This window comes from Mastacembelus armatus, chromosome 3 (assembly GCF_900324485.2).
Source record: "Mastacembelus armatus chromosome 3, fMasArm1.2, whole genome shotgun sequence".
In the NCBI taxonomy this organism is placed as follows: Eukaryota; Metazoa; Chordata; class Actinopteri; order Synbranchiformes; family Mastacembelidae; genus Mastacembelus; species Mastacembelus armatus.
Genome location: NC_046635.1, coordinates 974,749 through 1,001,749, shown reverse-complemented (window position 1 = coordinate 1,001,749; position 27,001 = coordinate 974,749). Strand labels below are relative to the sequence as shown.

At 41.5% G+C, this 27,001-nt stretch overlaps 3 protein-coding genes and 1 long non-coding RNA gene across 4 annotated transcripts; 2 read left to right on the top strand and 2 right to left on the bottom strand.

Moving 5' to 3' along the window:
- The first annotated feature begins 406 nt into the window (after nucleotides 1-406).
- Nucleotides 407-8,659, top strand: e2f8 (E2F transcription factor 8). The gene is made up of 13 exons (XM_026320447.2): nucleotides 407-719; nucleotides 2,089-2,349; nucleotides 2,455-2,608; nucleotides 2,852-3,166; nucleotides 3,418-3,579; nucleotides 3,981-4,118; nucleotides 4,298-4,513; nucleotides 4,617-4,698; nucleotides 5,419-5,923; nucleotides 6,066-6,332; nucleotides 6,435-6,570; nucleotides 7,181-7,509; nucleotides 8,067-8,659. The coding sequence occupies exons 2-13, from the start codon at nucleotides 2,179-2,181 to the stop codon at nucleotides 8,232-8,234; spliced, it is 2,643 nt and encodes an 880-aa protein (XP_026176232.1). The 5' UTR covers nucleotides 407-719; nucleotides 2,089-2,178; the 3' UTR covers nucleotides 8,235-8,659.
- A 1,330-nt stretch (nucleotides 8,660-9,989) lies between these two features.
- LOC113137779 (uncharacterized) lies at nucleotides 9,990-15,845 on the bottom strand. The gene is made up of 5 exons (XR_003296407.1): nucleotides 15,737-15,845; nucleotides 15,382-15,417; nucleotides 15,007-15,128; nucleotides 10,414-10,534; nucleotides 9,990-10,112 (listed from the first exon to the last, which is right to left on the bottom strand). It is a non-coding gene; the product is annotated as an uncharacterized LOC113137779 (long non-coding RNA).
- On the top strand, nucleotides 10,016-13,569 carry csrp3 (cysteine and glycine-rich protein 3 (cardiac LIM protein)). The gene is made up of 6 exons (XM_026319598.2): nucleotides 10,016-10,143; nucleotides 11,066-11,177; nucleotides 12,061-12,232; nucleotides 12,568-12,697; nucleotides 12,994-13,087; nucleotides 13,252-13,569. The coding sequence occupies exons 2-6, from the start codon at nucleotides 11,066-11,068 to the stop codon at nucleotides 13,323-13,325; spliced, it is 582 nt and encodes a 193-aa protein (XP_026175383.1). The 5' UTR covers nucleotides 10,016-10,143; the 3' UTR covers nucleotides 13,326-13,569.
- Nucleotides 15,846-17,011: 1,166 nt separating the features above from the next.
- On the bottom strand, nucleotides 17,012-26,365 carry zdhhc13 (zDHHC palmitoyltransferase 13). Its single transcript, XM_026320538.1, has 17 exons — nucleotides 26,300-26,365; nucleotides 25,237-25,445; nucleotides 23,690-23,812; nucleotides 22,869-22,946; nucleotides 22,454-22,598; nucleotides 22,300-22,364; nucleotides 21,938-22,100; nucleotides 21,350-21,475; nucleotides 21,108-21,241; nucleotides 20,903-21,003; nucleotides 20,127-20,251; nucleotides 19,976-20,038; nucleotides 19,798-19,891; nucleotides 19,293-19,376; nucleotides 18,842-18,999; nucleotides 18,105-18,202; nucleotides 17,012-17,601 (listed from the first exon to the last, which is right to left on the bottom strand). Exons 1-17 carry the CDS (start codon nucleotides 26,321-26,323, stop codon nucleotides 17,463-17,465), a joined length of 1,929 nt encoding a protein of 642 aa, XP_026176323.1. The 5' UTR covers nucleotides 26,324-26,365; the 3' UTR covers nucleotides 17,012-17,462.
- Between the last annotated feature and the right edge of the window lie 636 nt (nucleotides 26,366-27,001).

Sequence of the window (27,001 nt, the reverse complement as noted above, 5' to 3'; positions counted from 1 at the left end):
AATGACAAAGGGTAAAGTAATAAAATCCATTTACAAAAACTACCACACCAAGAAATTATTTCTTAAATGTCCACATGGGCACCTGACTCCTGTTTGAAAACAGATGTGGCCAGCTGTGAATGAGGGGTCTGAGGAGAACCTGTCTGCAGACAAGATGGTGAACTGTCAACCTCGACAGGAAGTTGACGATATTGGCTGAAGTGGTTTGAGTTACTGTTGTGAATAGGATTAGGGCTAGAATTAGGGGGTCTGGGCTAACATTAATCCAAACCGTGACCCTACTTCTGGAGAAAGTTGAGAACTTCCAGCCAAAGTCACAGTCCGCCATCTTGTCAGCAGCCCGGGCTGAGCCCGCCTCTGCCCCCGGGGCTGCTGTGACCGCGCATGCTCAGACGGGGCGGGCCAAATGCTGCTGGTTACTCACAACTGGGCAAACTTTTTTTTCACCACTGTAAATTAAAGTTGACCAAGACGGAGGATACTAGTTACTAATAGGGACAAAACCAAAAAGCCTCGTATATTTTTTGTAGCTACTGTTTTCCTGTGGGATTCTGTTACTGCCGCTGCTTTGTACGTGGAAACTCTCGTGTTGAAACACACATTTTTGACCACTGGAGCTTAACGCAGACGTTTGGATGTCGAAATCCACAACACAGTGACGTTAACGTGGATAAAACCTAAGACGTGTCCTCTGACCAAGTCGCCTTTCGCAGATTTGGGTAAGTCCACACACATATCTGAGTTGTATCGAGTTAAAGGAAGAAGCGGTTCAGTGTTTTGTTTAACTAACGTTAACTCTGTGTGTTTCCTTGTGCACTAATCGAGTTAATGGGCATGTAAGTTAACATGAGTTAATGTCCGAGCCTTTAAAAGCAAAGCCACTGATATAAAAACGTGCCTGGTGTTGACGTTACTGGGTTTTAATACTTACTGGGTCCACAAATCTTATCAGACGGCGGGCGCTCGTGTCTGGCTGCTTTGCTGCAAACGTTAACTCTGAGGTAAAGGCTTGTACTTTTGAAACCAGTCACCTCACGAGTGAAGATTTCTCCTCGTAGAGAGGATTCAGACAGACACAGGTGGGTTAAAGTTTAAAGCAAGCCGCCGCTGTTACCGTCCGCACGTTCCGCGCCAAGGATTTCAAAAACAGTTTACCTGCGCGGGACAACCTTTACTTCCGCTACGCTGCCGCGAGACGCGCTCCCATTGGCTGGTTCCCACAGAAAGGGCGGTACCGCTGCGCCCGTTGGGCCCGAGGATTCGGTGGAACGCACGTCAGTTACCGCCAATATCATCCGGTGTTTTGATCAATTTAAAGTGATTTCTGATCAATTTTACAATCGGGGAGAGCTCAGAGTCAACATCGGAATAACTCCGCTGTCCAGCTGGGGTGAAATGCTGCTACACAACCAAAATTTTGCGCTCAAAACGCGGTAAGACGGTCTCAATGAAAATATTCTACTTAAATTAACGTTAGCTAATAAATTATTTCTAAAAAAATAACGTTCAGCGGTATTTAACGTCAAACCCTGGGTTTTAATTAATGGTGATACATTAAATCAGACAAACCAGATCAATGTATAAAAAATGTGTAAAGCTTGTTAGAGATAAGAAATATTAAAAGTCTGAAAAGTTTTTGTTGTTGTTGTTTTAACTAATTTATGGCCGTATTAACCCTCCTAGGGCTCCTAGAGCAAATTTGGTTGTTGGCCTCCCTTATGACTTACATCGCTGTGTCCTTATTTCTCAGGCACCCAGAAATATACCATTCCTCTAGAACTGAAAGTTGATCAGTCGATTAGTTGACTGCCAAACTGACATTAAAGGCCAAAATTTTAATTAGCTAGTGATTGTATGTCATTTAACATTCCCAGAATATCACAGGTATCAATTTCTCAAATCTTTTTCTGCTTTAATAGTTTTTAATAGATATTAAACTCTAAATTTGGTGGTTTGTGACTGTTGAGCAAAGCTATTTGAATATGTTAACTTGGGGCACCAGGGAATAATGATGAATCTGAAAACAGACAATCTCATCTGTGTCCTACTCATGCATGTACCTTTTGTTTTCTCATTTTGGCTGACTAGGATGATGGGTTTGTAGCACCCCAGGTTCCAGCAAATACCCCAAAGAGTTCTACAGGCTCGTGCACAGTGTCAGTGGAAAAGCAGCTAGTCATGGGTCCCCTTACTACTCCTAAAAAAGGAAGGGAAGTGAGTTCGGTTGATCCCTGGACACCAACCTCTAACCTTAAAATGCTCATCAGTGCAGCTAGTCCTGACATCAGGAACCGGGAAAAGGAGCTGTGTATGGACAATGACGAGCAAGAAGGTCTTGAATCTACACAGGTATATATAAAAAAAAAAAAAATCCAGTAACACAAGATTAACACATAAGTCAAACTGTCCAAATAAAACATTTTCTGTCGGTTATTTTCTGTTATCTTCCTGTAGGATACTGAAAATGGAGAAGAGTCAGAGAAAATGGTGAGCAGAAAAGAGAAGAGCCTGGGTCTGCTCTGTCACAAGTTCCTCGCCCGCTATCCTGATTATCCAGACCCTGCTCTCAAGAACGACATCTGCCTGGATGATGTGGCCACTGAGCTCAGTAGGTCTCCTTTAACTAAAAGCAATTATATATATATAGATCATATAGTGTTTATCATTCGATGATGTCATGATACTGGGGTTCACCAATCTCAGAGTAGGAAGGGAAAAAATACCACAGACCTTCAGGATATTTGATGATACTATATGTTTTATTTTAATTCTGATGGCTGCTGTGTCCTGAAACACAAATGTATGAAAAATGGTGGCAAATTTACTGTGTGTCTCTCTTTCATCTGCACAGATGTGGAGCGACGACGTATATACGACATCATGAATGTGCTCGAGAGCCTGCACATGGTGAGCCGATCCGCAAAAAACCGCTACACGTGGCATGGCCAGACCAAGCTTGCTCAGACTCTGGCCATTTTGAAGAAGGTGGGCAAAGACCACCGATACGATCAGCAGATGCAGCACATCCGGCAGCGGCTCCTGGACAAGGAGTTCGACTTTGACGAAGAGGAGAAGGAGAATGAGGAGGTGGTGGACCTGGATAACGGGGAGCGGGGACAGAAAGAGCTCTTCTTTGTCGAACTTCCAGGAGTAGAGTTCAAAGCAGGTGAAAAGCTAGAGGAGTAACATTTAAGACCCATTTCCTTTAACTAGTCATAGCAATCAGAAAGTGGGACTTCTGATTTTATCTATTGCATCATCCAGATTGGTTGATTGTAGTGAAGAATGACTTTTCACCTGCAATAAAGATGAAAAGCGTCGAAGAACTGATCCAATTTGGCCTGTCTGCTTGTTTTATTAAATATTATTTAATTGCAAAACTGCCCTGAAGTGACAGACTTTCTATTTCCTGTTTAGCTTCTGTCAATAGTCGGAAGGACAAATCTCTACGGGTGATGAGCCAGAAGTTCGTCATGCTCTTTCTGGTGTCTAATCCTCGTGTAGTCAGTCTGGACGTGGCCGCCAAGATCCTAATTGGAGAAGACCAGGGTGCAGATCAAGACAAGAACAAGTTCAAGAGTGAGTACAGAGCCTGTCAGATACATGATATTTTCAGTATTACATAGAAGTCAAATGGTGCAGTGAGTGAGTGGGAAACTGTCTAATGTAAACGTTCCAAATATCTCATGTTTTGTCGTCTGCTGGCGTAAATAGTGACGCAGAAGATGCAGTGCTCTAGCAGTTCTTGTTTTGAATATTACACATTGAACCTTTAAATCTTTTTAAAAGTCTATCAAATATACATATATTACTTGCATAATATGACACATACATGTTTATTTATATCTGTTAAAGCAATGGAAATGAAAAAGCTACACTGATGGCAGTGGATAGAAATATTAAACGCTATTACTGTGGATTATGTTCTGTGTCTTTTTGTTGGCAGTAGATGATCTTGTTGTTTCCTCGTGTATTTTCAGCTAAAGTGCGGCGGCTCTATGATATAGCTAACGTGCTACGGAGCCTGAAGCTCATCGAGAAAGTGCACGTGACAGAAGAGAGGGGCAGGAAACCAGCTTTTGAATGGGTTGGGCCTGAAGATTTTCCACAAGTTAATGGTACAAGCATTCAGTTATTGTTTTTATGACAGTCGACAGTTTGCATCAAATTTATAACATGGTCTTGTCTTAGTTAGAAACTATTGTATATGCTGACTTTCAGAACTTTTAGTTTCTTTTAATACTGCTGATCGTGTGTAAAATGAACCCACAGACTAAACATTAAACTCTGTCTTCAGACTTGGACAGCTGTCCATCTGGATGCCCATCTAAGACGAAAAGTGTACTGGAGTCTCGTGCATCTGTAGACAACTGTGCCAAAAACCTTTTTTCATCACCTGAGGCTAAACGCAGTTTCACCAGGCACCCCTCCCTCATAAAGCTGGCAAAGAGCATTCAGGACGACCGACGCAAGGTCAACTCTGCACCCAGCAGTCCTGTCAAAAGTGCCCTGAGTGAGTGTAGGAAGTGTTATTCCACACAAAGCTGTCATTGCACTGTGTGATTGTGAATGCTGTTAAAACATTTATATCTAACCCTCTTTTCTTTTGTCTGCAGATGATTCATCAGGCACAGACTTTCCAAACAAAATGGCTCAACTTGCTGCTATTTGTAAAATTGAACTTGACCAGGAGTCAGTGTAAGTTCACTTCCAGTTAAACGTGTTAATCGGTCTAAAGTGTTGGGGGTTGAATCAAATGAAATCCGGTGCATTTGTCTGACCAGTGAAGGTGATAGGAACAGGTCTGATGCAAACCCACCTGAAGATCATGGTGTATATATGGTATATATGTATTATATTACCAACTACTGAACTATGTGAAATGACTTAGTGACACATAAAAGTTTAAAATCTGAAAGAATCTGACACTGCCCAGCTTTGTTGAGGAGGTATCACTATTAAAATGAATAAATAAGTGAATGATTTTATTGTTCATCATCTAATCGAGAGAACAGAGCTCTGTATAAATAAACTGTACGTATTAAAGCGAAGGGTGTGGATCCACACTGCTGACACCCTGTTAACATTAACAATCCTAAGTCTCATCAGAATATGTGCAACACACAGTGACTGTGATACTGTGATACTGTACATGAGACGTCCAGGACCAGCATGACTTGCACAGTACGGAGGATGCAGGATTACTTGCCACCCACACTATCCATTCTCCAATAATGAATTTGCTGTCAAGCCTGTTAGTTTTACACCTTGAGGTTTTTGTAATAAGACAGCTGATAAAGACCAACAGCCATGGATAATTTACTTTGATTAGGAAAAACAGAACCTAACTACAGGGCTAGCACTCTGCCTTAGTTTTGCTAAGGTTGTAGCTCACGTGTTAAATCACTTATGTTCCAGGTCTGGAGTTGAAGATCCGAAGCCTGCTGCCGCTGAGGCAGATGCAGCTGCTGTGAGGTTACAGCCAGTCTCCTCTAGTTCAATGAAACCACCTCAGGCACTGTTGCTAACTCCAACCCAGGAGCCTGGAGTCAACACTACTGTCCACCTGACCCCACTGGCATCCAAGCCCACAAGCTCCGTCGCTTACGTCCCTGCACAGTGTTCTCCCCTGATCCCTGTCCTGTTACCTCAGCAGCAGGGCAGCGGGTCCTACACTGTGTATCTGCCCGCTTCTTCCCTCAGGCCGAACCCTCTCGCCAGGCCGCAGCCAACCAGCCTCGCCGTGCGGTCTATGACGTTTGAGGATAAGACTGGGCAGAGTCCGACAGGGCAGCCCACAGCTAAGAGCCAGCAGGTCTCCAGGCCATCAGAGGTTAGCCCCCTGGCATCCAAACGGCTGCGTTCTGATTCAGCCTCAGACAGTAGCCCCTCCAAAGCCAAAAGGAGCGACCCCAACCTGAAGGTAAAAAGAAAAAAGAATTAGAAACCAAATACCAGATTGATGTGATTGCTGTTCAGTGTCTTTTTTTTCCTGTGCACATTTCTCTGTAACAAAAACGTCAAAGTTCATGTTGTTTTCAATGATTTCTGTTGACCTTCTGCAGGACTCATCTCCAAAACTGTGCGAGATCCTGCAGGCCCGTCTGAAACCTCGTCTTAGCAATCAGCTTTCCAGCCGGCCCTCGCCTCGCGCTCTTCACCTGGACCCAGAGTTTGTCAACACCCCTGGTGCTGCTGTAGCCAATCAGACACTAGAGCAGAGCTTGGAGACCTTCCTAGACAGAGAAGACAAGACGGTGAACTCTGACGGCGAGGCAGGATTGACGCCACTCAGAGCTGTACACCTCGTGCCTGGTCCACTCCACACTGAGGTAAACGCACAACGATGTTGGTTACAAGGCTTAATACAAAAAACTGTTCAGACCTTTATTTACTGAACAATATGTGTGACATTTGTTTCTCTGCACGTCCAGACTTTAGTACCAGCCGGATACCTGATCCCTATCTCCCAGCAGTCCCTCGCCAGCTACAGGGAAACTCAGGGTTCAGGAGGAGACAGCAACAAGGCCTCAACTCCTACTTGCAGCATCTACCAAACACCAACTTCAGGTAAATACGTCATTAACTGCCAGTGAGGTGTTGGTTCTAGGTTTGAGGGTCTACCTGGATTTTTGTCTTTTTCTCAAACAATTGTGGAAAATTTTACTGTTATACTTTAGGAACTGGGCGGTACGATGCGTTGGTGGTTAGCACTGCTGCCTCACTGCAGGAAGGTTCCTGGTTCAAAACCCGGCAGGGGCGTTTGCATGTTCTCCTTGTGCTTGTGTGGGTTCTCTTCAGGGTACTCCAGGAGAGCACCCCACAGGACTGGGTTGCATCTGGAGTTCAGAATTGTGCCAAACAAATCATGCAGATCAATTTGATCCGCTGTGGCTCGCACTAATCGGGAAAAGCTGAGAGAGAAAAAAATTAGATTAGCAACTGTTTGTTTTCTATCACTTTTTAAAATTAATTTGTATGAGCAATGGTCCGGTACCCAAATTCATAATAAAGTAAATATAACACTGAACCAGAAGATGTTTGTCTTCAGATTAGTAAATGACTTAATTAATAGCAGAAAATTAATTTTCTAAACACTGCAGGTTAACAGTAAGGGCCTGTGCACATGAATAACTACATCAAGAGAAGTGAGTGGAGCGTTTAAAATTTTCATCAACAGGCTCCAGACCGGCCCTCACCCAGGAGATTACACCCACCGGTCTTCGTCTCCACAGACCCACTGCCACTCAGCAGGCTCACCACCTCCACAGCCCCAGTCCTGCCATTCTCAACTTCACCCTGCAGAACCTTGGTCTGATCTCAAACCCCAGCCCAGGAAATACCTTTGCTGCCCCCCAGACTCCAGAGCACGCTGACGCCCTGCGTAGCCCGCTGTCGAGCTCTCTGTCTCTGCAGCAGAAAGGCGTGGTTTTCCTAAAAACAGTGTCTCCTGTACCTGTCCAGCAGTCTCTCTCTGCACAACCACTGACCCTGATCAATCTACAACAGGTAAAAAATAAAGTCTTTTATTAAGACAATAACTTTTCAAATTGAGTTGGACATTATGTTACCTACTGTTACTAGTCATAGAAAATTGTAGTCAACCTGCGAAATCAGTGGTAGAAGGTCGTCTGTGGCTCTGGTGGAGTTTTGTCAGGTCTGAGAACAGTACTCGACTAATATCACTTAATGGTGAGTAGTGAGTAGTAATAGTGACGGTAGTAGGGACTAAAAGCTCAGCCTCCTGTGCTCTGATAAATGGCCTAAGACATTAATCAATAATCAATAAATGCACTTTGCATTTCACCTACTGGCCATTATAGCCCTTCCCATTCACCCACCAATCACAACCACTGAAAATCTAGTCCTGCAGATGTTTTCCCATAGAGAACCATCAGACCTCGGTGTCAGCTCGTTTGGGACAGATCTATGTAAATTCTAGAAAGACAAGTTGATTTTACTTTTTATTTCTTTAATTTATCCTTGAAGAATTTAAGGTAATTATTTTTAGTTTATGCCTAATAACTGCCAGCAGCCTGACTCACTGAGCTTTCTCTATTGTCCAGCCTCTGATGGCCACCCCGAAAGGGACTGGGCTCTCCCAGCACAGCTTCTTCAATACACCCGTCTCCATCCAGCCTCTGGCTGCTGTGGTGACCACCGGTGGACACCCGACCACCAAACCTGTTTACATCCCTCAGAGAAAACTGGACGTCACCACAGAGGACTCCTAAGGGAAACCCTGACATCTGTACATTATGTCTGTACTGTATTAATGTGTGGGTGGATGTTTTGTTTCCTTTTCCATTTTACAATATTCATCACCACTGAACATTTCACTGTCCTCATTCTTATCACAGCCAGCTCTAAAAATAGCAGCCATGCAGGCTGCAGCCGTGGCCCAGTGGACACATTAGATAAGATTTCAAACCTGAACACTATTGTGATGCTGGTAGAAACTGTTTTCCCAGGATTCAATTTTTATACCTTAATGGTAGATTATTAATTCCTCGTGTTATCCTTTTTCCTTTTTTATATATTTCTGTTAACCTTTTATTTCTCTCAAATTGCCAAGAGTAGTAAAAGTTACGCGTGCTATAAAGAACAATATGGCCAAGTCAGATGGATGTTTTTGATCAGAAACACTGGTCGATCCTTTTGTCTCTAAGAAAAAACCTAATGAGGTAACTTTTGCACAAATGTACATGTGACCTGTTAATCCTTTTAAAAAAAACATTGTGGAGAAAATGTGAATATTTGTGATACATGTTAAGAGTAATCTGACATTTTGATCAGTTTAATTTATAAAGAAATTACCATTGATTCTGTTGTCCTAAGTGAAAAATGCTGAATAAATGTTTATGTTTTTTCTAAGAACATTATTTTGGACTTTCTCTTTTGCCCTACAGGGACATCTCTCCACTGGCACTAAATGGATTCTATTCAAACTAACAAAGTTTATTTTAATTACCTACTGATCATTTATACGTTTCTCTGAAAATTGTTTAAAAAGTCCCATCAGATGTTCTCACACTCAAGTTTATAGGTTCAGTTTTCTTGTTTTGCTTCACAAGCAATGTACAATAATAGAAAAACGAAGAACTGCAGCATGTAGCATTTTTTAATTACTTAACCTGACTATCAATCACATACAGCAGTTAAAACTGCATTTGTATAGGTCACTTTATTAGCTGACTGGATTGTGACTATTAACGAATTTACATACAGTTTCCATCTAAAAGCTGCAGGTATATTGACATTTTATTGGCATATGTGCGTCATTTACCCAATATTTATATTTTGTAGCTCACTATTACATTTACTACGGTATTTTTGATTTTGATAAATACCTTTTTGGATTTTTTAAAATTTTATAAACATTTTTAGAAATATTTTCAGCACATCATTTTCCTGACTCAATAAGTGATTAGACTTCATGTTACCTTGAACATTAATGCCTTGAGTTTGATTAGAGATGGGAGATCCCTGTCAGAAAGTTCTCGTATCTTCACTCAGTTACAATTAAGAGGTAGTTTGTTTTTTTTCTAGCCTCATAATCAGACTGAATTTCTATTTGATTTAGTTCTATTTTAATCACTGAACAAATCAGAGCTGGGGGGGTAGAGGCAGATTTTCTCACTGGATAAATTTAAACAGGGCTTAAACCTAAAAGGGTAACAAACAGATAAACTGTTTTATTAAAATAATAAAATGGCCACTCTCAGGTCAAACCTTTAAATTAAGTTTTGTTTTCTGGTGTGGATTGGGAATCACGGGGTCACTGGTGTGGACCAGCCATGTGTTCACATTCAGAAGTGCAGTTGTCATCTATGTCCCTGCAGTTCCCATAAGTAAGTAACTAATCCTACTACAGATCATGTCAGTGCTTCCCTTCATGCAGCTGCCAGTCAGGCTTTTCCAATGTTTGCCAACACAGAGCAAATGTTTGACTGGCTGATGTTCAGGCCTTTTTCAGTCTGTGATGAAGGGTCGGAGGGCTCCGCTGTGTCACCAGTTATTTTTGGCAGATAGTTTCAGAAGGGCGTCACTGCAGGACGGCGGTGATGGCGAGCTGGACAGTATTTAAGCCACCCGGGAGCGTTCGACGCCACCTTAGGACCAGAACACAGCCTTGGATTTAAGGTAAGGACTAGTTTCCTCTGTTCTAAAGCTTCCAGTCTGTACATGACAACACAGGGGGAATGTGATTTCTTTAGGATTATGGTATTTCCTTACAGTAGCTATTATAGGTGGAATTTACTTTTCATAGTTTTGTCTTTAAGATGGGAACATAAATATCAGGACTAAGTTCCATGTAAATTAAACTATTCAGAGGAGAGTTTATGAGGAGCCTGCTTGGCTTTTGTCTGCCTGAGGTCTCAGCACAGCATCTATTCCAGGAATATCACATACCAGCTGTTTTTGGGCTGATGGGCAGCCTCTGATAGGAGTTAAAGCTGGAATGTCACACAGAAGGCCAGGCAGGGCGCCGCTGCTACGTCTCGGCTCATCGGGCCGTTAGTCAGGCTGGTATCTGTGGGATATTAGAGCCAAATATTAAAAGGAAAGGGAACAATGCTATTTAAGAACATGTTTCACAGGGTAGATCCAGGGCTTTAACTATCAGATTTCATTAAAAAAAATATAAAACCTTTGTACAGGCAGGTTTAGGAATCATTTATTTATGGGCCCTTTAATTTGAGAGTCCCATAAAGCTGTTTGTAACGTCCTAACAGATGTCAGCATTAACTAGACCGACCTTAAATTGGAGTCTGAAAATGAAAGAACCTGACTGTTTAAGGATCTGTTCCTGCAGTATTCCCATAGATATGTCGTCAGAGTAGAGCTGAAGGATTAATGGATTAGTTTATTAATTTATTCCTCTGATACTCCAATTTAAAGCTAAAATGTCAAACACTCCTGTTAAAATTGTTTTGATTGTTGCAAATTGAATATCTCAGTAACCTGATGATGGTAACACTGCACCATGGGAAATGTATTTCTTCCTATGAATCATAATCAGTAAAGTGCAGATAGTGTCTATACTGTTTTCTGTTTCATTAAGATGCCAAACTGGGGAGGAGGTGCCAAGTGTGCCGCCTGTGAGAAGACGGTGTACCATGCGGAGGAGATTCAGTGTAACGGCAGGAGTTTCCATAAGACCTGTTTCATCTGCAGTGAGTGGACTGGTTCTGTCTTAGTCCTACTGGGCCGACTCACACAGCTCTGTGTTAGAGAGCCATTTAACACTCCAGCGTTGGTTCTGTCTCTCCCTGTGTTTCTTATTAACATGTAGAGCTTATCAGCTGCCTTGCTGACACCTTTGGGTGCTGTCTATATGAGAGCGAGTCACACAGCAGCACTGGAGCATCATCTTGTCGTCTTGGCAGTGCAATTTTATTATTCATCCTTATTCTCCTTTCATTTTTCTTCCTTTGTTTATTCTGCCTGTTGTTGTCGCCTCCTTATCTTTTCTTCTTTGTTACTTTTCTTCTCCTTTTTCTTTAAAATGTATGTCGCAGTGGTTAAATGGCCACTCTCGGCAGAGTTCAGCTTCCTCTGCTCTGTGTGGCTGGATGTCCTGACTTGAATTTCATTCGTGGTCTGGCTGTGAAGGTTTCTGGGCCATAACCAGATCTAATCCGGGGACACAGAGCTACATGAGAACCAAGAGGCTGGACGGCTCATATACTAACAGGTTTAGTGCTGTGGTGTCGGCACAAACACTCTCCAGCTGGCCGGACATCAGTCTGTGTAATTGCTGGATTGTTCCACTGGGAGATCTAAAAGGCCTGTGCGATAAGCTCATCCATCTGCAAAGTGTTCATCTTTTCTCCAACATTCACCTGACACTCTCTTCTTGCTCTACAAATAGAAACATGAGACATCGGACTATGTGTGATGTCCCTGTTGACTGATAAAACTAGCTAGGTGGGAGCTTTATTTAACCTCCATATCTCCACAATGACACTCCAGAGTCAGAGCAAATAATTTCTCCCAGCCCAATAACCACAGAATGAAGGTTCAGGTGTGTGTTATTTGTGTGTGTTTTCTGCACAGTGAGCTGCAGGAAAGGGCTGGACAGCACCACGGTTGCGGCACATGAATCGGAGATTTACTGCAAGTCCTGCTATGGCAAGAAATACGGGCCAAAAGGCTACGGATACGGACAAGGAGCTGGAGCTCTGAGCTCTGATCCTCCTGGGAAGAACGTGGACCAGCAGCATCACGAGTATGTGACACAGTTATGCTGAAACTGGGCTTTCATCAGGGTCCTTTTACCAGAACTGCAGATCTTAAGATGTTCTGACTTAAAACCAGTGGTACTGAACCACTTTTTCTTTTTGGGTAGAGGTTTTGAGCTTCTGGAGCTTGTCTCCTTCATCTTTTGGTAGTTTGGGGTAAACGTGGCCCTTAATTATCAGACTTCAGTTGATTAATGTCACATTTCTCCAACGTGACCACACTTTGAGGAAAAGCTCTTTAGAATGTGAAAAATGTTGTTACTGTTCACATTAAAAATGGAAAAGATAGAGAATGTGTTACTAACAGGGTTGGTTTTTCTAGTTCTAAACCAAGACCTCCCTCAACAAACCCCAACCCAAACAAATGCTCCCAGAAGTTCGGCGGCTCAGACCGCTGCCCTCGCTGCTCCAAAGCCGTCTACGCAGCAGAGAAGGTGATGGGAGCAGGAAAGGTATGAACAAACCTCCTGGAGGAGAATGGTTTTAGTTTAGGGTTTGTCTCTGGCTGTTGTAAGTGTAAGTTCGTTTATTGTACTTTTTAATCCTGCACATTGAAATATTTGCTCTACGTGACTGATTCATCTGAAGATTCATCTTCTCAGGATCTTTTCTTTAAAAGACTTATCAGTGTCGATGAATATGATTTGTCTGTCAGACTGCTTCCTTTAAATAATAGATATCTTAGCTTTTTATTATTATCGATAATAACTCAGTGTGTGTGTGTGTGTGTGTGTGTGTGTGTGTGTAGCCCTGGCATAAAACCTGTTTCCGCTGTGCCCTGTGTGGTAAAAGCCTGGAGTCGACCACAGTGACCGACAAGGATGGAGAACTGTACTGCAAAGGTACACACACACACACACACACACGCACACGCACGCGCACAGTTGCAGAGCTGCAGTGATTGTCATGATGCACTAAAACACACAGTCTACAGAGGTCAGATTTAATCCAATCAGAAAGTTCAGTTTAGCCTTAACTCAGCAATGTTTTCTCATTTTCCCTTCAGTCTGCTATGCCAAAAACTTTGGGCCGAAAGGATTCGGACTGGGGAACGCTGCCATGTTGGAGGAGCGACAGTGAACTGGTTTTAAGAGGCATTACCCTGCTTGGCTTTCACACTGTGAGATGTGTGTGATGATGCTTTAGAGTTTGGCTGTTAACTACTTTGCATTTTTCCTAGAGGTTAATTGTGAATCCGAGAAGAAAAAGCATTTTGATAGTTTAAAATGTGTCATGACTGGAATTTGTTTATGAAAAATGATATAATTTTTTTTAGGAATAAAATAAGAAACAGAAGATTTAAATAAAGCCTGAGGTGCAGTTCTTTCATTTTACTTTATCTTTTGTATCTCACATGCAGGACTCACTGATTCTAGATCAGTCTTTTGTTTGTTACTAATTAGTTTTGATGATTACAACTACAAAATGCATTGCCCACCCTCCGCATAAGTTGATGAATTCATCCCCCCCCGTTACCTCCAGCTGTGAGAAAATGAACAGTGGCTTATCTTGTTAAAGTTAATTATTAATAGAATCTTATTTGCATTCATAAATAATTCTGTGCTGTGTTTAATTAGAATAATCAAAACCACAAGTGATTACCAAACAATTCAACGTGAGCAGCCATGCAGAGTGAAAAAATTAGAGCCGTTATCTCGCACTGTAAAATTATAGGAGACAATCATTCACTGGGTGAAGGTGGTTTCACAGCAGGACTCTGTTCATCACAAGATTTAGGCTTTTACCCATGAAAACCTGCAGTTGTATCACAGAGACTGCCTTAACGTCAACTGGCAAATATGAGTCCAACCATCCATCGTCATATCACATCATCAACTATTCTGCTAATGGATGAATCGTTTAAAACGCCGCTGTTCTCACCCCGTCAGATAAGACGATGTTCAGCCTTAAACTAAAGCTACTTCTAATCTGCTGCAGGATCAATAAAACACACTTATGTTACCCTCAGGTTAACAAATCCTACCTTTAATTCAAGTTATGGTAAAGATAACTTTACCACAGACTCCTGATCTCTCTCTCTCTCTCTCTCTCTTTTTAGGAAAAGTCAGAAAAATAATGTGTTTGTATTTCAGAGCAGGTGTCAGGCAGCACAGGTCTAAGTCCACAGTCCCAGCCTCCCTAGTTACACTAACTGTTACTGTATGGACGTGGTCTGGCCCCTATGAGTCTGTCACTGCTCTCCTGCTGCAAAATTACATTGGCGTTACAAAGTGAGGACTTCACGCCTGATCCATTGTTAAACTGTCTGATACAAAGCAAAATTGGCTTAACTTAACTGGGACTGAACTCTTAACAACAAAACAAAGACTGAATCTTTAATAGTTAAACTGTGCTCTGAAAAGAATTTTGCACATTTGAAGAAGCTTTTTTATTTGTTTTTATCACAGGAAAAAGGAAAAACTGGAAATAATAATAATAATAATCTTTCACCTGGTCTCATTGTCTCCATATAATGGTTTTATGTAGAGTCATGAACCACAAAGAAGGGACCCAGAGTGTGATACGTCACTGCCTGAAACAAACTTCTTTCTTTCTGAAAAGGTTTCTGTCCAAATTCCAGGAGAACCGATTTTCTTTTACTGCTCATTTGCTCCTCACTCTGATTATAAATGTTCCCATCAGAGTTCTCCAGCACCTCACACCTCCTCCTCCACTTCATCTCAGTCAGACTAAACAGCGCCCTCCCGAGGTTTTCTGGCCCATTACACAATAACAAACTTTGAAAAACTGACAAACTCACACACAACAGGCTGCCATCTTGTCAGGCTGCAGGCTGGACGGGCAAACGAGCAATGCATGATGGGAAAGAAGGGCTCTGAGGGCTTTGGTCAGCCGGTGCTGCTCCTCAGACAGAGAATCCTTCTGCAGAAAAATCAACAGGCAGAAACTCAAACTGCTGCTTTTGTTTCACTCTTGTGTTGTAATGTATTTATATCTTTTAAAAACCAGTTTAAAACCCACTTATGACTGAACTGCTCAAATAAACGCCCTTTGCCCCCGGAGGAGGTCACAACTGTCCCTACACATGAAGAAGCAGACGATGGTGCTGGCAGAAAAACACATGTAATGACAAATGATGGATGTGTTGTATAAAGAGCACTTTGTAAGTACGTACCTCTCTGCTCAGCTTTGTGCTCGTCTGCTCACAGGCCTGGAACAGAGGAGCGAAAAGAAAAGAAAACTATGATGGAACATTTTATCCCTGAGCCTCTTTCTTTCTTTACATATAGTGCAATCTGATGCACCTTCTCAGCAGTAAATAACCAAACACCAAGTTATTCATCCATCCATCCTCTTTAGTCCACTCCAGGGATCCAGTGGGCTGGTGCCAAAGCCTGATTGGTGATGTTGTTGAGGATCTCAGAGGCCTAAAGCTTGTTTCTCCAGTGCTGGTCGACCTAAAGCATTTATATATGCATCTGCAAAATCTACATTTACAGCTAAATATTGACATGGGTTTGATGTGTTACCTTTTTAACCTGGATGGATTGTTTCTGCTGCTGACAAGTCAATCGTGATCCTCTGTGGTGAAAAGCAGATACAGGAGCAGCAGCGTTTCACTGGGTGAACGTCTGGTTCGGTTTGTTTGTCACAAGCATCAAGGGCAGAACTGATCGATAACGAAACCTTCTTCCCACACACATCCAAATTAAGTTTAGTGACGGGTGGTTTGGTGCAGCTTGCATGTTCGTTGCTTATTGAGGATACTAACAAATTCAGATGATTACATTTTCAACATCGCTCTACTTCCCTACAGTTTTCAGTAAGACTTCAAGGCAAAGCTGAAATCACAAATTAGACACATCAATGTGGTGACATTGCTATACTGATGTATATGCAGAATCACATATAAAATACTCAAAGACATAAACTGCTTCACTGAAAATCCCAAGATAAACAAAACGTAGTGATGCATTAAGACATTTGATTTTAGTGACGGTAAACAAAAATGCTTCCTGATCAAATGAAGGCAAGAAGAACACACTGAAGGTCTTTGTGTATTATAGCAGTGAGTGAACATTTTAAACATGGTCTGAAACCAGAGATAAATATCATAAAAGCAGTGAAAAATATGGGAAGATCTTCTAATTGGTGCTAAGAAAATAAACAATGTTATTTCATACCAGTGATGATGGGCCGTACACTGTTCAGTCTTTAGGTGAATGTCAGCAGGTTGTTTCTTTTTGGAACATCAGAGAATAAAACCTCCAAACTCAAAACATGCATGTGTGTGTGTGTGTGTGTGTATAAGTGATTAGAGATGCAGTAACTACCTTGATCGGGTCTTTACCCATTTCTCGGGGCTTGAATGGTTCATAGTCTCTGAAAAACAGCAGATGTTAGAGGACAGATCAGAACAGGAGGCTGCAAAGAAGTTGGCCTATTTTTTTAGTCTTAGTGTATTTTCTCTGGTGGGTTCAAGGTTCGTCATCATTCTTCAGCTCATGTCTGTGTGTCTTCAATTCAGATTCAATGTGAGCCCAAACATAAAACATGACCTGAAAAGGGCAAGTTCATTCCTTTTGTCACTGTGAATGGTCCTTTACATGCAGTCAGTTATTGCTTAGTGCAAACTTCAGATTAACAACGTACATTCAAATCAATATGACTTGAGTGTATAACTATGAAAATAATTTTGAGTAGCATCATGTGGTTATTGTAGCTGGTGCACCTGCTGCAAACACTGAAAACGTCTCTGCCGTGGTAAAAGTCTTCAGAAGCCCATGAGTCTGTAGACAGCCAGGTGAAAAGGCAGGCACAACATTGCTTTATTGAAGTAATACAGTGGTCATTCATTACTAAACGCATGCAACTCTTACAAAAGTCATAAAGCTGTTTACAAATACAAAGATCCTTTTTCCCCCAGGACAGATAAAAATAGGCTTGATGTGTTCATAGAAACAGCTGAAAACTTCAATTACAATTTAGGCCTTTAAAAGTTAAGTCAACTTAAAACATTTACCTCATTTTCATTTCACTTATATTGGTCAAGTATAAGGCAGCAGCAGTCTGTACAAAGAGCAACCGAATCCAACCGTATCTACATGTTGCTTTGTTTTCCCAATTTCTAGTATCTGAGTCTCTCTTCAAAAGGAGCCATCACATAAAAAAATTAAATAAATAGAATCTGTGCTTTTGGTCCAGAACCACTGTGAAAGTCTGACCCTTGACCCTGAGGGTGGGGTTGTTCGGAGATCACACCATGTCCGTCTGTGCGAACACGTGCTGGTCGCGACCCGGTGGGAGCTGCTGCGTCCAGTCGATGACGGCCGGTTTAAAGAGGCCACAACAACGCAGCTGGAAGAAGGACACCAGGTTCCGCACCACGCCCAGACTGCAGGGAGACGGTTAGAGGTTATTCATGACAGGAAGCTGAGACGCAGTGGGCTGACCAATGACCACATGGATACTGATGGCTTTGTTAGCTGGGGATTGCTATGTTTTCAAATCGCTGTGTAAATAATCTAATTCACAACCACAGTTATGGGCCCAGGAGAAAGAAAACCAAGAACAAACCAGATTTTGTGCCAATACACAAAGTCAGCAAGGGTCTGAATAAATGCAATACAGTCAGTATAGTAAATACAGTACGTTCCTAACAAGCCCGCATCTTTTAGCCAAATGTAAGATGAACTTTCCAATGTGTGAGAGGCAGCTCATGTTTCTCTTATTTAATTTGCTGCAGCCAGAGATGTGCTGACAAACAGCAGCTTTATGGGAAATATTTTGTAGGCTTGTATACAAGTCACAGTTTTGATGGCACTGACCACATAAAAAGGATTAAGATATTACAGATATCCCAAAGTAATGCGGTAAACAAGAACAGCACCAGCTCACTTGTATGGATTTTGTCTGAGAGAGACAGATTGTCGGAGTCTCCTCTGGTGGAGAGTCAGGTTGGTTCGCTCTGCTGTGGTCAAACCCAGGAAGGCAATCTGCTCCGGCACAAAGGAAGAGAAAACAGTCTGCTCATGAAACACGGGCACAGAGAAACCTAGATGACTTATTTTATATGTCAAAGAAAAGTCATTTGTGTTAGAAAATGAATTAATGTATGGACGTCACCCTTAAATGTCATGACCCAGCTTCAGTCAGCTGCTCTTGTTGATCTGACAACAGTTTAACTTGAAACCAGGCTCAAAGTGTCAACACTAAGATCCTTCAAAGTTTCTATTCTGCCCAAACTCTTCAAAGTGATGAGATAAACTTAATTGATCCTCGAGGGGAAGTTCAAGACAAGAAGTGGCACATTTGTGAAAATACTTTATCACCAATTTTAGATTTAATTCTGATTTTAAATCATAAATAGTGTTTTTCAATCTTAATGGACAAACCAATTTAGAGTTTGCCTCATATCTACACACACCCAGATTTCAATGGACCTACCATGCAAAGCACTGACCTGCAACTCCAAATTGCTTATGAGCATTTTCTAGTTACACTTATATAGAAGCTGACTGTATTATATTCATTACAGAGGAAACATAATAATTAGAGAGACGGCGTCAGTTTTAGAGGCAGCAACAACACTATTCATAGAAACGCTTGTTAACACACTCCAGGCAGCCAGTCACCTGGTAGAGCTGCAGCAGCAGGGTCAGGCCGGACCAGCAGGTGTGGTAGAAGGCCAGCAGGAAAATGCAGAGCACCCAGGGAGAGCAGCTGACCAGGGCAGAGAGCATCCCCCACAGGCCCTGCTTCTCATAATGCAGCACACAGTGAGCTGAACAGTCTGAAAGAACATACAGTGTAGATTTCAAAATAAAAAAATAAAAACTCTAAAACTTCATGTGACCATGTCGTTTTAACAGAGAGCCACCGTTTGGCCCTGCTGGATATAAAACGACAACGAGGTCAGTATAGCATTTTATTACAACCACCAAATCAACAACTCAACATCACAGTTACACACAATTTTAAATGAATTAAGTAAAAAGAACTGTCGTCAAAAAGTCCCCAGTTAATAAATAATAGCATTTTAGCTTGAGATGCTACTGTGACTATACTGTGTGTTGGTTTACTCACACATGAGACAACCGTAGAACATCCAGGCCCCCATCAGCACGAGGGACAGCAGAAACAGGACGAAGTAGTGATGGTTCCTTGCACCTGGAAGACATCACACACAGTTTTTCTTCAACTCACTCAAAAAATGATGCTGTTACAAATGCTACCTTAACATTAATAGGTCAGCAGCTGTTACTGACTTATAGAAGTCTGTTAATCCACTATTGCAAATGTAAACACACAAGTTTTCATATTTAGCTTTGTTACATTTGCATTGTGCTCATTTCCATTGATAACTTTAATTACAACGCGTCAAAGAGTTTTTGATTAAATCCGGTTTAAGGATTAAATGAACATTTTGCTTTTTTTTCCTCTGGAGAACTTAATGATTTTTGATGCAGATGAAATATTAAAATGACACAGATTGAGGAATGTTCATTCTTGGGTCAAGAATGTGCTGGAACTAGAACAAAAGTTTGCAAAGTCCTTGTACTTTCTTGTTCCTAGCTACAATCTGTCGTACCGATGCAGCCGTTGGTCCAGACAGAGTGATGGTCCTGTTTGGCCACACAGGCATCACAGGAGAAGCAGTGGTTTGTTCTCATTGGCTTCTTGATCTGCGAACAAAGCAATGCAAACCAGCGATGCAGTCAGAGCTTGTGTTTATAGCACAGTGCTGTACAAATGGAAGGTTTCCTCACCATGCAGGAAGTGCACAATATTCTGGGGTCCAGGCAGCCAGCTTCAGCCAACATCAACACATTCTGACAGCACAAAAACAAAACCTTAGCTCACCTGTGCCTAAAGCAGTTACACGTAAGATGCAATTATTCGGTTTCTAACTTCTCCCACCTTTTTCTTCTCCTCTTCAGTTGCCTTGATGAAGCCTGGGTCAGTCGCGCAGGTGCGAAAGTAGTAATAGAGCAAAGCAGTGGCATTCAGAATGAACAGAACCTGAACAGTGGCGCTATGTCCATGTGGGGTTCACGGTTAAGAAACTCTTTCACCACCAGCTTGATCAAAGTGATTAAGCATCAAACTGAAGTAAACTCATCTGATCAGTAGCTCTTAATATCACAGACGTCACCTCACAGGCTTAAATCCAGTAGCTGCCACATGTTTGCTACTGTCTCTTACTCAGTTTACAATGAAAATAACCTCATAAGATTATGAACCAGTTTTACATTCACAGGCCTCGTCTGGGCGTATGGCTTCAATATATTAAAGACTTTTCCCAGAATACCTCTGAACCAAATCCCAAATGTTGGGGCATAAACTTTCTTTTTCAATTAAAATGAGGCAAAATCATAAAATAATAAACTAGTCAAATAGATACTGAATAAAAACATGTACTTAAAACGTGACCTGTCTGCAACTGTGTTATTGTCTTGGCCTGCTATGAATATGGAGTTATATATTTGTCTTTCAGCCTGAGTGTAATGGACTGACGTGTTACATGTTTAACTTGCTATTTAAATCCACCTTAGCTCTTATAAACGTCTGTGTGTCCAGTCCCCTGGAGACAAGAGAAACTTCCCCTGTAGGTTGAAAAATCACTGATTTTCAGGGAATGACACAAATAGTTTAGTGTTAATAGTGTTTTTGTTTTGTTTTTGAAGAAAGGATATCTGGCAGGAACCACAGGCACCAGGTGACAAGCATCCAGAAGACTGAAGCCATCAGAGTTGTAGCTGGTAAGAGAGACTGAAAGGCTGGACTTGGGCAATTCCTGTTTAAAAATGTCTTATTTAAATGACAAGCGACTGGTTTTGTAGACGAGTTCATGGTTGTCAGTGCAAATGTATGTTGTTTATTTACAGTCTAAATCCTCACCTTGAGGCCAGGTTGACCACACCCATCATACAGGCCAGCAGGATCCCTTTGAGCAACCAGGACTCTGTGTTCATGTCAACTATCAGACCGACACTTCCAAACATGAAAGTGCAGAGGAAAAACTGCAGAATGACCTGGGAAAATGCAAACAGAACAACGTTAGAGCAAGAGGTCACTGTAGAGCAGGAGTTTGAATCTGACAGTGGAGATGCATGTGTGTGTGCTCTTTAGTTTTGGCATACCCTGTATCTGTTGATGAGACGCAGACAGCGCGAGTTGGAGCGAATCCTCTCCTGTTTGACATGGTTGAGCATGTGGATGAGCAGCGGGCTGTGCACCTGGTGGGCCAAATCGATGGGGGTGTGACCCTGACGAAGCAGCATAAAAAAACAAACACGTTAAACGCTATTAATCAATTAGCTGATTAAAAATATAAAATAAGTGTTTAGAAATGTGCTTCTTTTAAAGACACTGTTCCCGCTGCTGGATGCTTTGTCATATGGTCTTTATAGAAACTTCGGCAGATACATTGGAAAAAAAAAAAAAAAAACCTTCCAGTGTGAAACTCTGCACATGCATCACTCAAACATGAAAGTAAAAGAAACACTTTTGAAATGATGATTGCAGTCATTTCACATAACAGTATCATAGCAAACTGAGAATCCTGTAAGAAAAATGGATGATAGATGGTCCTAGAGTTCACATAAGTCCAGTGACATCTATTTTTTTCCACAGCTCGCTCAGGGTCTAGATTATCTTTGGTCACTCAGCACTGGGAGAGTTCAGTTTCAGACTGTACGTGCACATTATAGCACTTCAGTGAAGCTCACATTGATGTTTTCAGCATCAACACTGGCCCCAGCCTCCAGGAGGATGTGAGCAGCGTCTACGTTTCCTGCCAGCACGGCGCAGTGCAGCGGCGTGTTCCTGTTCACCTTGTCCACAGCACTCACAGATGCATTATTCTTGATTAAGAAGTTAGTGGGTTCAGGCCTAGGACAGAAGAACAGGATCTTTTAGATGCTACATACTAACATCAAGACGATGTGAATTTCAGAGTCATCATCAATCATCATCTCCATTCCTAGTGTCAATATTATATATATAAGATTTAATAATGTAAATGTGTGTAGTATTTACACATTAAGAAAACCAGTAGACATTGGAGTGTTTCTCTGAGTAAGGTGTTTACCCAATGATCTTCTGAGCTGCTAACATTAATGGTGTCTGTCCATTACAGTCAGGCCCATCCACTTCCTGAAAGCCAATAGGCAAATAAAGACAACCAGCCAGGAAAATCAAGGCACAGAAAAACAAATGTGCATTAAGAGTCTTGAGGGACTGACCTGTCCTTTAGCCATCAGATAAGCTGCTATGGCCATATGCTGGAAGAGGATGGAGAGGTGCAGAGCACGGTAACCTTCTCCGTCAGCAATAGTGGGATCTGCTCCGTATCTCATCAGCTGGATCACCATTTGGAGGTGGCCCTGCCTGTGGAAGGATAAAATAAATCAATCAGTCAATCAATTAAAAAAAAAAAAAAAAATGGATTAATATTTATATATCAATAACAAAATACCTCAGTATTTAAGATAATTGTGCAATTTAAATCTTTTGAAAATAAAGTGTTTTGTTTCTTTGATGAAGGATTTGTAAGCAGTTGCTCCCACATTAAATAAAATATGAAATTCACATTTGAATTAACAAAAACCTGAAAACACCCAACCCATGCTGTCAAAGCCCTCATGCTCATACAGTCACCTTATGGCCCAGTGAAGAGGAGTAGAGTTCAGGTCCCCACCAAGCTGGTCAACTATTGCCCCTTTAGAAATAAAATACCTGCCAGAAAACAGCAATGAAGAAAAGGTTTAAACTTATTCTGTCCACTGTGCTTTGTGTTGGAGATTGTTGTAATTCAATTCAGTTGCCTTAGATATTATCACCAAACACCAGGTAACTTCCATGTGTAAACATCAGTAGCAAATGCAATCAGCCAACAAAGATAATGTTGACCCACAATACTGTTTAATAATGATTTCAATTATATTTCACAAAAATTCACAACCCTAAACCTGAAGCTAAATATAATCTGACATTTCACACTCATACACTTCATGACTAACAGTGAAATAAATAAGTGCCGACATATAATAACAGCATATTTGCTGAGCCTCTGAAGTGGAAATGTGGTGGTACATTGACTTCCTGTTTACATGGCCTCCCCAGGACACTGCTATAGGTGTTTCTAAACAACTCATTTACATATCACTAAGGTGTTCAGTAGCTAAGACAATTTGGATGCAACCAAATCAGTCACTCACTAGTTAGGAACTTGCTAGTAGTTACTGAGACCTTATAAAGGTCTTTTAAACCAATCCAGGTAGTGGGAGTGTAAAGACGTGTAGAACCACCAAGGATTCCTTCCTCCAAAGAGAAAATGGCCAAATTTCTGACACACTGGTTGGCACATGGATACCTCACAAATCAGACAGCCTCTGTGTCTGGAGAAATATTGTGGGTAACCTGCAGTGGAGCATTTACATGTTCCCATAAATGGCAGAAATGATGTCTGAAGGTCTTACTGGATGAGCTCTGAGCGGTTGTTGATGGCTGCCCAGTGGAGCAGAGTGACGTTCTCTTTGTCCGGCTGCCTGACGTCGTATCCCGCCTCCACCAGCTCTTTACAGCGCTCAAGGATACCGAACCTGAGAGGATCACACAGATTAAAACACCATAAACACACCAATAATAACTTTCACCTGCCTTAGCCAGACCTCCCTGGATTGTTTATGGGTGGTTCACAATGCTGCAGCCAAGCTCCCAACAAAACCTTCCAAAAGATCTCATGTTACACCGTCTTTCCATCCAATTCAGAAGCCATTTGAAAATTCTCATCATTATTTTGAGCCTTGCATGGTCAGGCCCCTGCCGACATTATAGAGCCACTTCAGCTTTGTGGTAATCTCATCTCTTCTGGTCAGGATTTTCATGCTTTGTTCATCTTTAGTATGTTTTAAATGTATTGTATTTATACAGCTATATCTGAAGTGCCTGTTTTGATGCCTTTGATTATTTGTGTAAAGCACATTGTGTTCTCCTGCTCTTGTAAGGGACTATAATAAATAACTACAACAGCAACTGTTCGGGTTGTACAGTGCTAAAAACTGCTAAGAAGACAAACATCAAACCAAATCGATGTGACAAAAAGCAAACTGTCACGTGTGTGTTAAAGTGAGAAAGCAGGTTTATTTCATCATAGTTTCAGCATGTGTAAACATGGTTTCCTCTACAGTGGCTGACAGGAGTGGCAGAGTCTTTTCTTCTTTGCCCCGTCTCACAGGAAGAGTGACTTTTGTTCTACTGCCACTAAAGCAGCCAGTATTTCAGTTACCTGCTTCTACTTCCGTGTCTGAATCTCAATATATTTATATTATAGCCTGTTTTATTCTCCTCTGTTTTCTTTTGACTGTGAAGCACATTGAGAGCTGCTGTGTCAGTCAAATTCTTTGTCTCCACTAATAAACCTGATTCTGATTCAATTAAAGCACTTTTTTGTACTGTTGGTTTTCTTTCTAAACTGTATAAAAATGTTAACCATCACCCTTTGACTGGTAATTAATAAAAGTTTATGCATTGTTTTAGGTTTTTTGTGCAAGTCCTGTGCAAATATATTGACCCAATATTTAAGTAATATCAAAATAAAATATTTGCATGATTCCTGCAAATAAACTGTTTTATCTCAAAAAACATAATCGGAAAAAGGTTTGACATGAGCACATGCAGCCCTAGAAAGAGAGGAAATGTGTGCGGCACAGCAGATTTATAACACTTGCATGTTGCACAATATGCAGTGATATACTCAGATATTTAAAACAAAGCCTTTTCTGTATTTTCAGTATTAAATTTCTTTATTAACTGATTGTTTTATCTATGAAACATCACAAAAACAGTTTGTTTGACCAAGAATTAAAATAAAAAAATAACACACACACACACTAAACTCTCACCAGTGGTTGTTGGCTCCGTTTCAAAACTTTTGATGACAGCAATTTACCTAAAGACACGTTTGATAACTACATGACATGACATGACATGAGGAGGTTAACTAATTTACTGCTCTGCCACTTACTGCGTTGCCTTCACTATGTCCCAGCTGCTGCTGTCATCCATGTGGGAGCGTTTCTTTGGCTGCTGAGTCAGTTCCATCGTCTGGTCTGCACTTTTGTCAAACTGTCCATGGAAAGGAGGCATGAAAGGATGCGCCATCCTGCCAAACGCAGCCGCCCTCGGCCCGTGACTGTGGGAATGACCCGCGTGTCCGTGGTGACAGTTGTGGTCCTGCAGAACAAAGAGACAAAGACACAGATGTGGTCCAAAGTGGTCGAAGTATCGTTTGGCATGTTTCATATAAAGTGGTCTGCTCTGGCTAATCACTGAATTAAAGTCATTATTTTGTGCTGTTTCATTTCTAACTGAAGTTTTGCAGTAAACAAGCTAAAGGACTGCTGCATTTCATAAATTAACGATTATCCAACAATTGATTATTAATGTGTCCGACTATAAGGCACATATTGTCATTAGTATTGATAATAGTTGATAGTTTCTGTAGGTTAATATTAAAAAGCATCTATCAGATAATGGATCCAGACAGAAAGACACATGTTGTCTAGCTCCAGTGTAAATGTTGGCTGCTTCACCGTTTCCCTGCAAGCTGCATAACTTTGCAAAAACATGCCCTGGAGTTTTAGATTAGCCTCAGAAACATTTCTGAACAGGAACAGGACGATGGTCTGTGACCCCCCATCGCAGAAACCACAACCACAGCAAGAAAAACCGTTTCATGGGTAAATTATGAGCCTTTAAAGACAAGACTTGAAAAACTGTGACCTGACTGAGAAACGTAACCAGGCGGGGCAGGGTCCAAACAGCTCGTGTCGCCTGAAGACACCGACCCTGACCTGGACCTACGTGGGTTTACACGAAGCGAAGGAACCGGGACCAGTTATTCCGCCTCACGACTAGCTAGCGACTTAGCATCGAGCTAAGATTAGCCAGCCCGCTAGCTACAAAACGCCAACAACCCGCTCAAATGACAGTGTCGGGACAAAGACCATGACTCGGCTCCTCGTCCGATAAAACACTAGTCCAACAAAAGAGGAACCAGAGCCGCTAAGGAGCATTTGCAGACTCACATCACTGCCCTCAGTCCAGTCCATGTTGTTGTGCAGGAGCGAAGGTGAAAGTTCCTGCCGCTGGACTTCCGCTATGGGCGTTTCCAAAATAAGAGTCGTAAAGTTACAGATAAAAAAATATTTCATAGTGGAAGTCAGATTCAGAAAATGTGTAGTTATCCAATACATCTCTAATTAAAAATTATCAATTAAATTATATCAGCCCGACACTGTATGGAAGTCCTGCATGAAAGTCTGCTTTCATTTGAAAATGGTAAAGAATATTATTCAAAATCAATTGTGTATTGCATTGCCAATTGTAAAATGAATTGCACATTGAATAAAGAGATGAAAATCCCGTGACTATATGACATGCAACTGATTTAGTTTGTATTTGAAATTTTAACCAAAGTAAATCAAAGTGAATTGTGTATTGCATTGCCACGTTGAATTGCAAAATGCATTTTCAAATTGCATGTTGAAATTGCACATTGATTTGTCAGTTGTAAACTGAACAGAGTCCAGACAACTTCCATAACACCGAACATGGTCATTGGAAAAGAAGCAGCTGTCAAATGGAGCACCATAGAACATCAGGCTCTTCTCTGTACATAATGTAGGGTGTTCTCAGTAGAAAACAACAACCTGCCTTAAGGACCTGCCTTAAGGGAGGCCTATGCATTATGAGATCAGGTTGAATCACTGATGTGGCACAAAAATACA

Bases quoted from the DNA above. Each gene is read 5' to 3' on its own strand.
- zdhhc13 (XM_026320538.1), bottom strand. From the start codon at position 26,323: ATGGACTGGACTGAGGGCAGTGAT. The intron at 21,476-21,937 runs GTGAGCTTCACT...CTGCTTCGTCAG, and splicing joins TTGATGCTGAAAACATCAAT to GGTCACACCCCCATCGATTT. The intron at 18,203-18,841 runs GTGACTGGCTGC...GTGCCGGAGCAG, and splicing joins TGCTGCTGCAGCTCTACCAG to ATTGCCTTCCTGGGTTTGAC.
- e2f8 (XM_026320447.2), top strand. From the start codon at position 2,179: ATGGGTCCCCTTACTACTCCTAAAAAAGGAAGGGAAGTGAGTTCGGTT. The intron at 3,580-3,980 runs GTGAGTACAGAG...GTGTATTTTCAG, and splicing joins AGACAAGAACAAGTTCAAGA to CTAAAGTGCGGCGGCTCTAT. The intron at 4,119-4,297 runs GTACAAGCATTC...CTCTGTCTTCAG, and splicing joins AGATTTTCCACAAGTTAATG to ACTTGGACAGCTGTCCATCT.
- csrp3 (XM_026319598.2), top strand. From the start codon at position 11,066: ATGCCAAACTGGGGAGGAGGTGCCAAGTGTGCCGCCTGTGAGAAGACG. The intron at 11,178-12,060 runs GTGAGTGGACTG...TTTTCTGCACAG, and splicing joins TAAGACCTGTTTCATCTGCA to TGAGCTGCAGGAAAGGGCTG. The intron at 12,698-12,993 runs GTATGAACAAAC...GTGTGTGTGTAG, and splicing joins AGGTGATGGGAGCAGGAAAG to CCCTGGCATAAAACCTGTTT.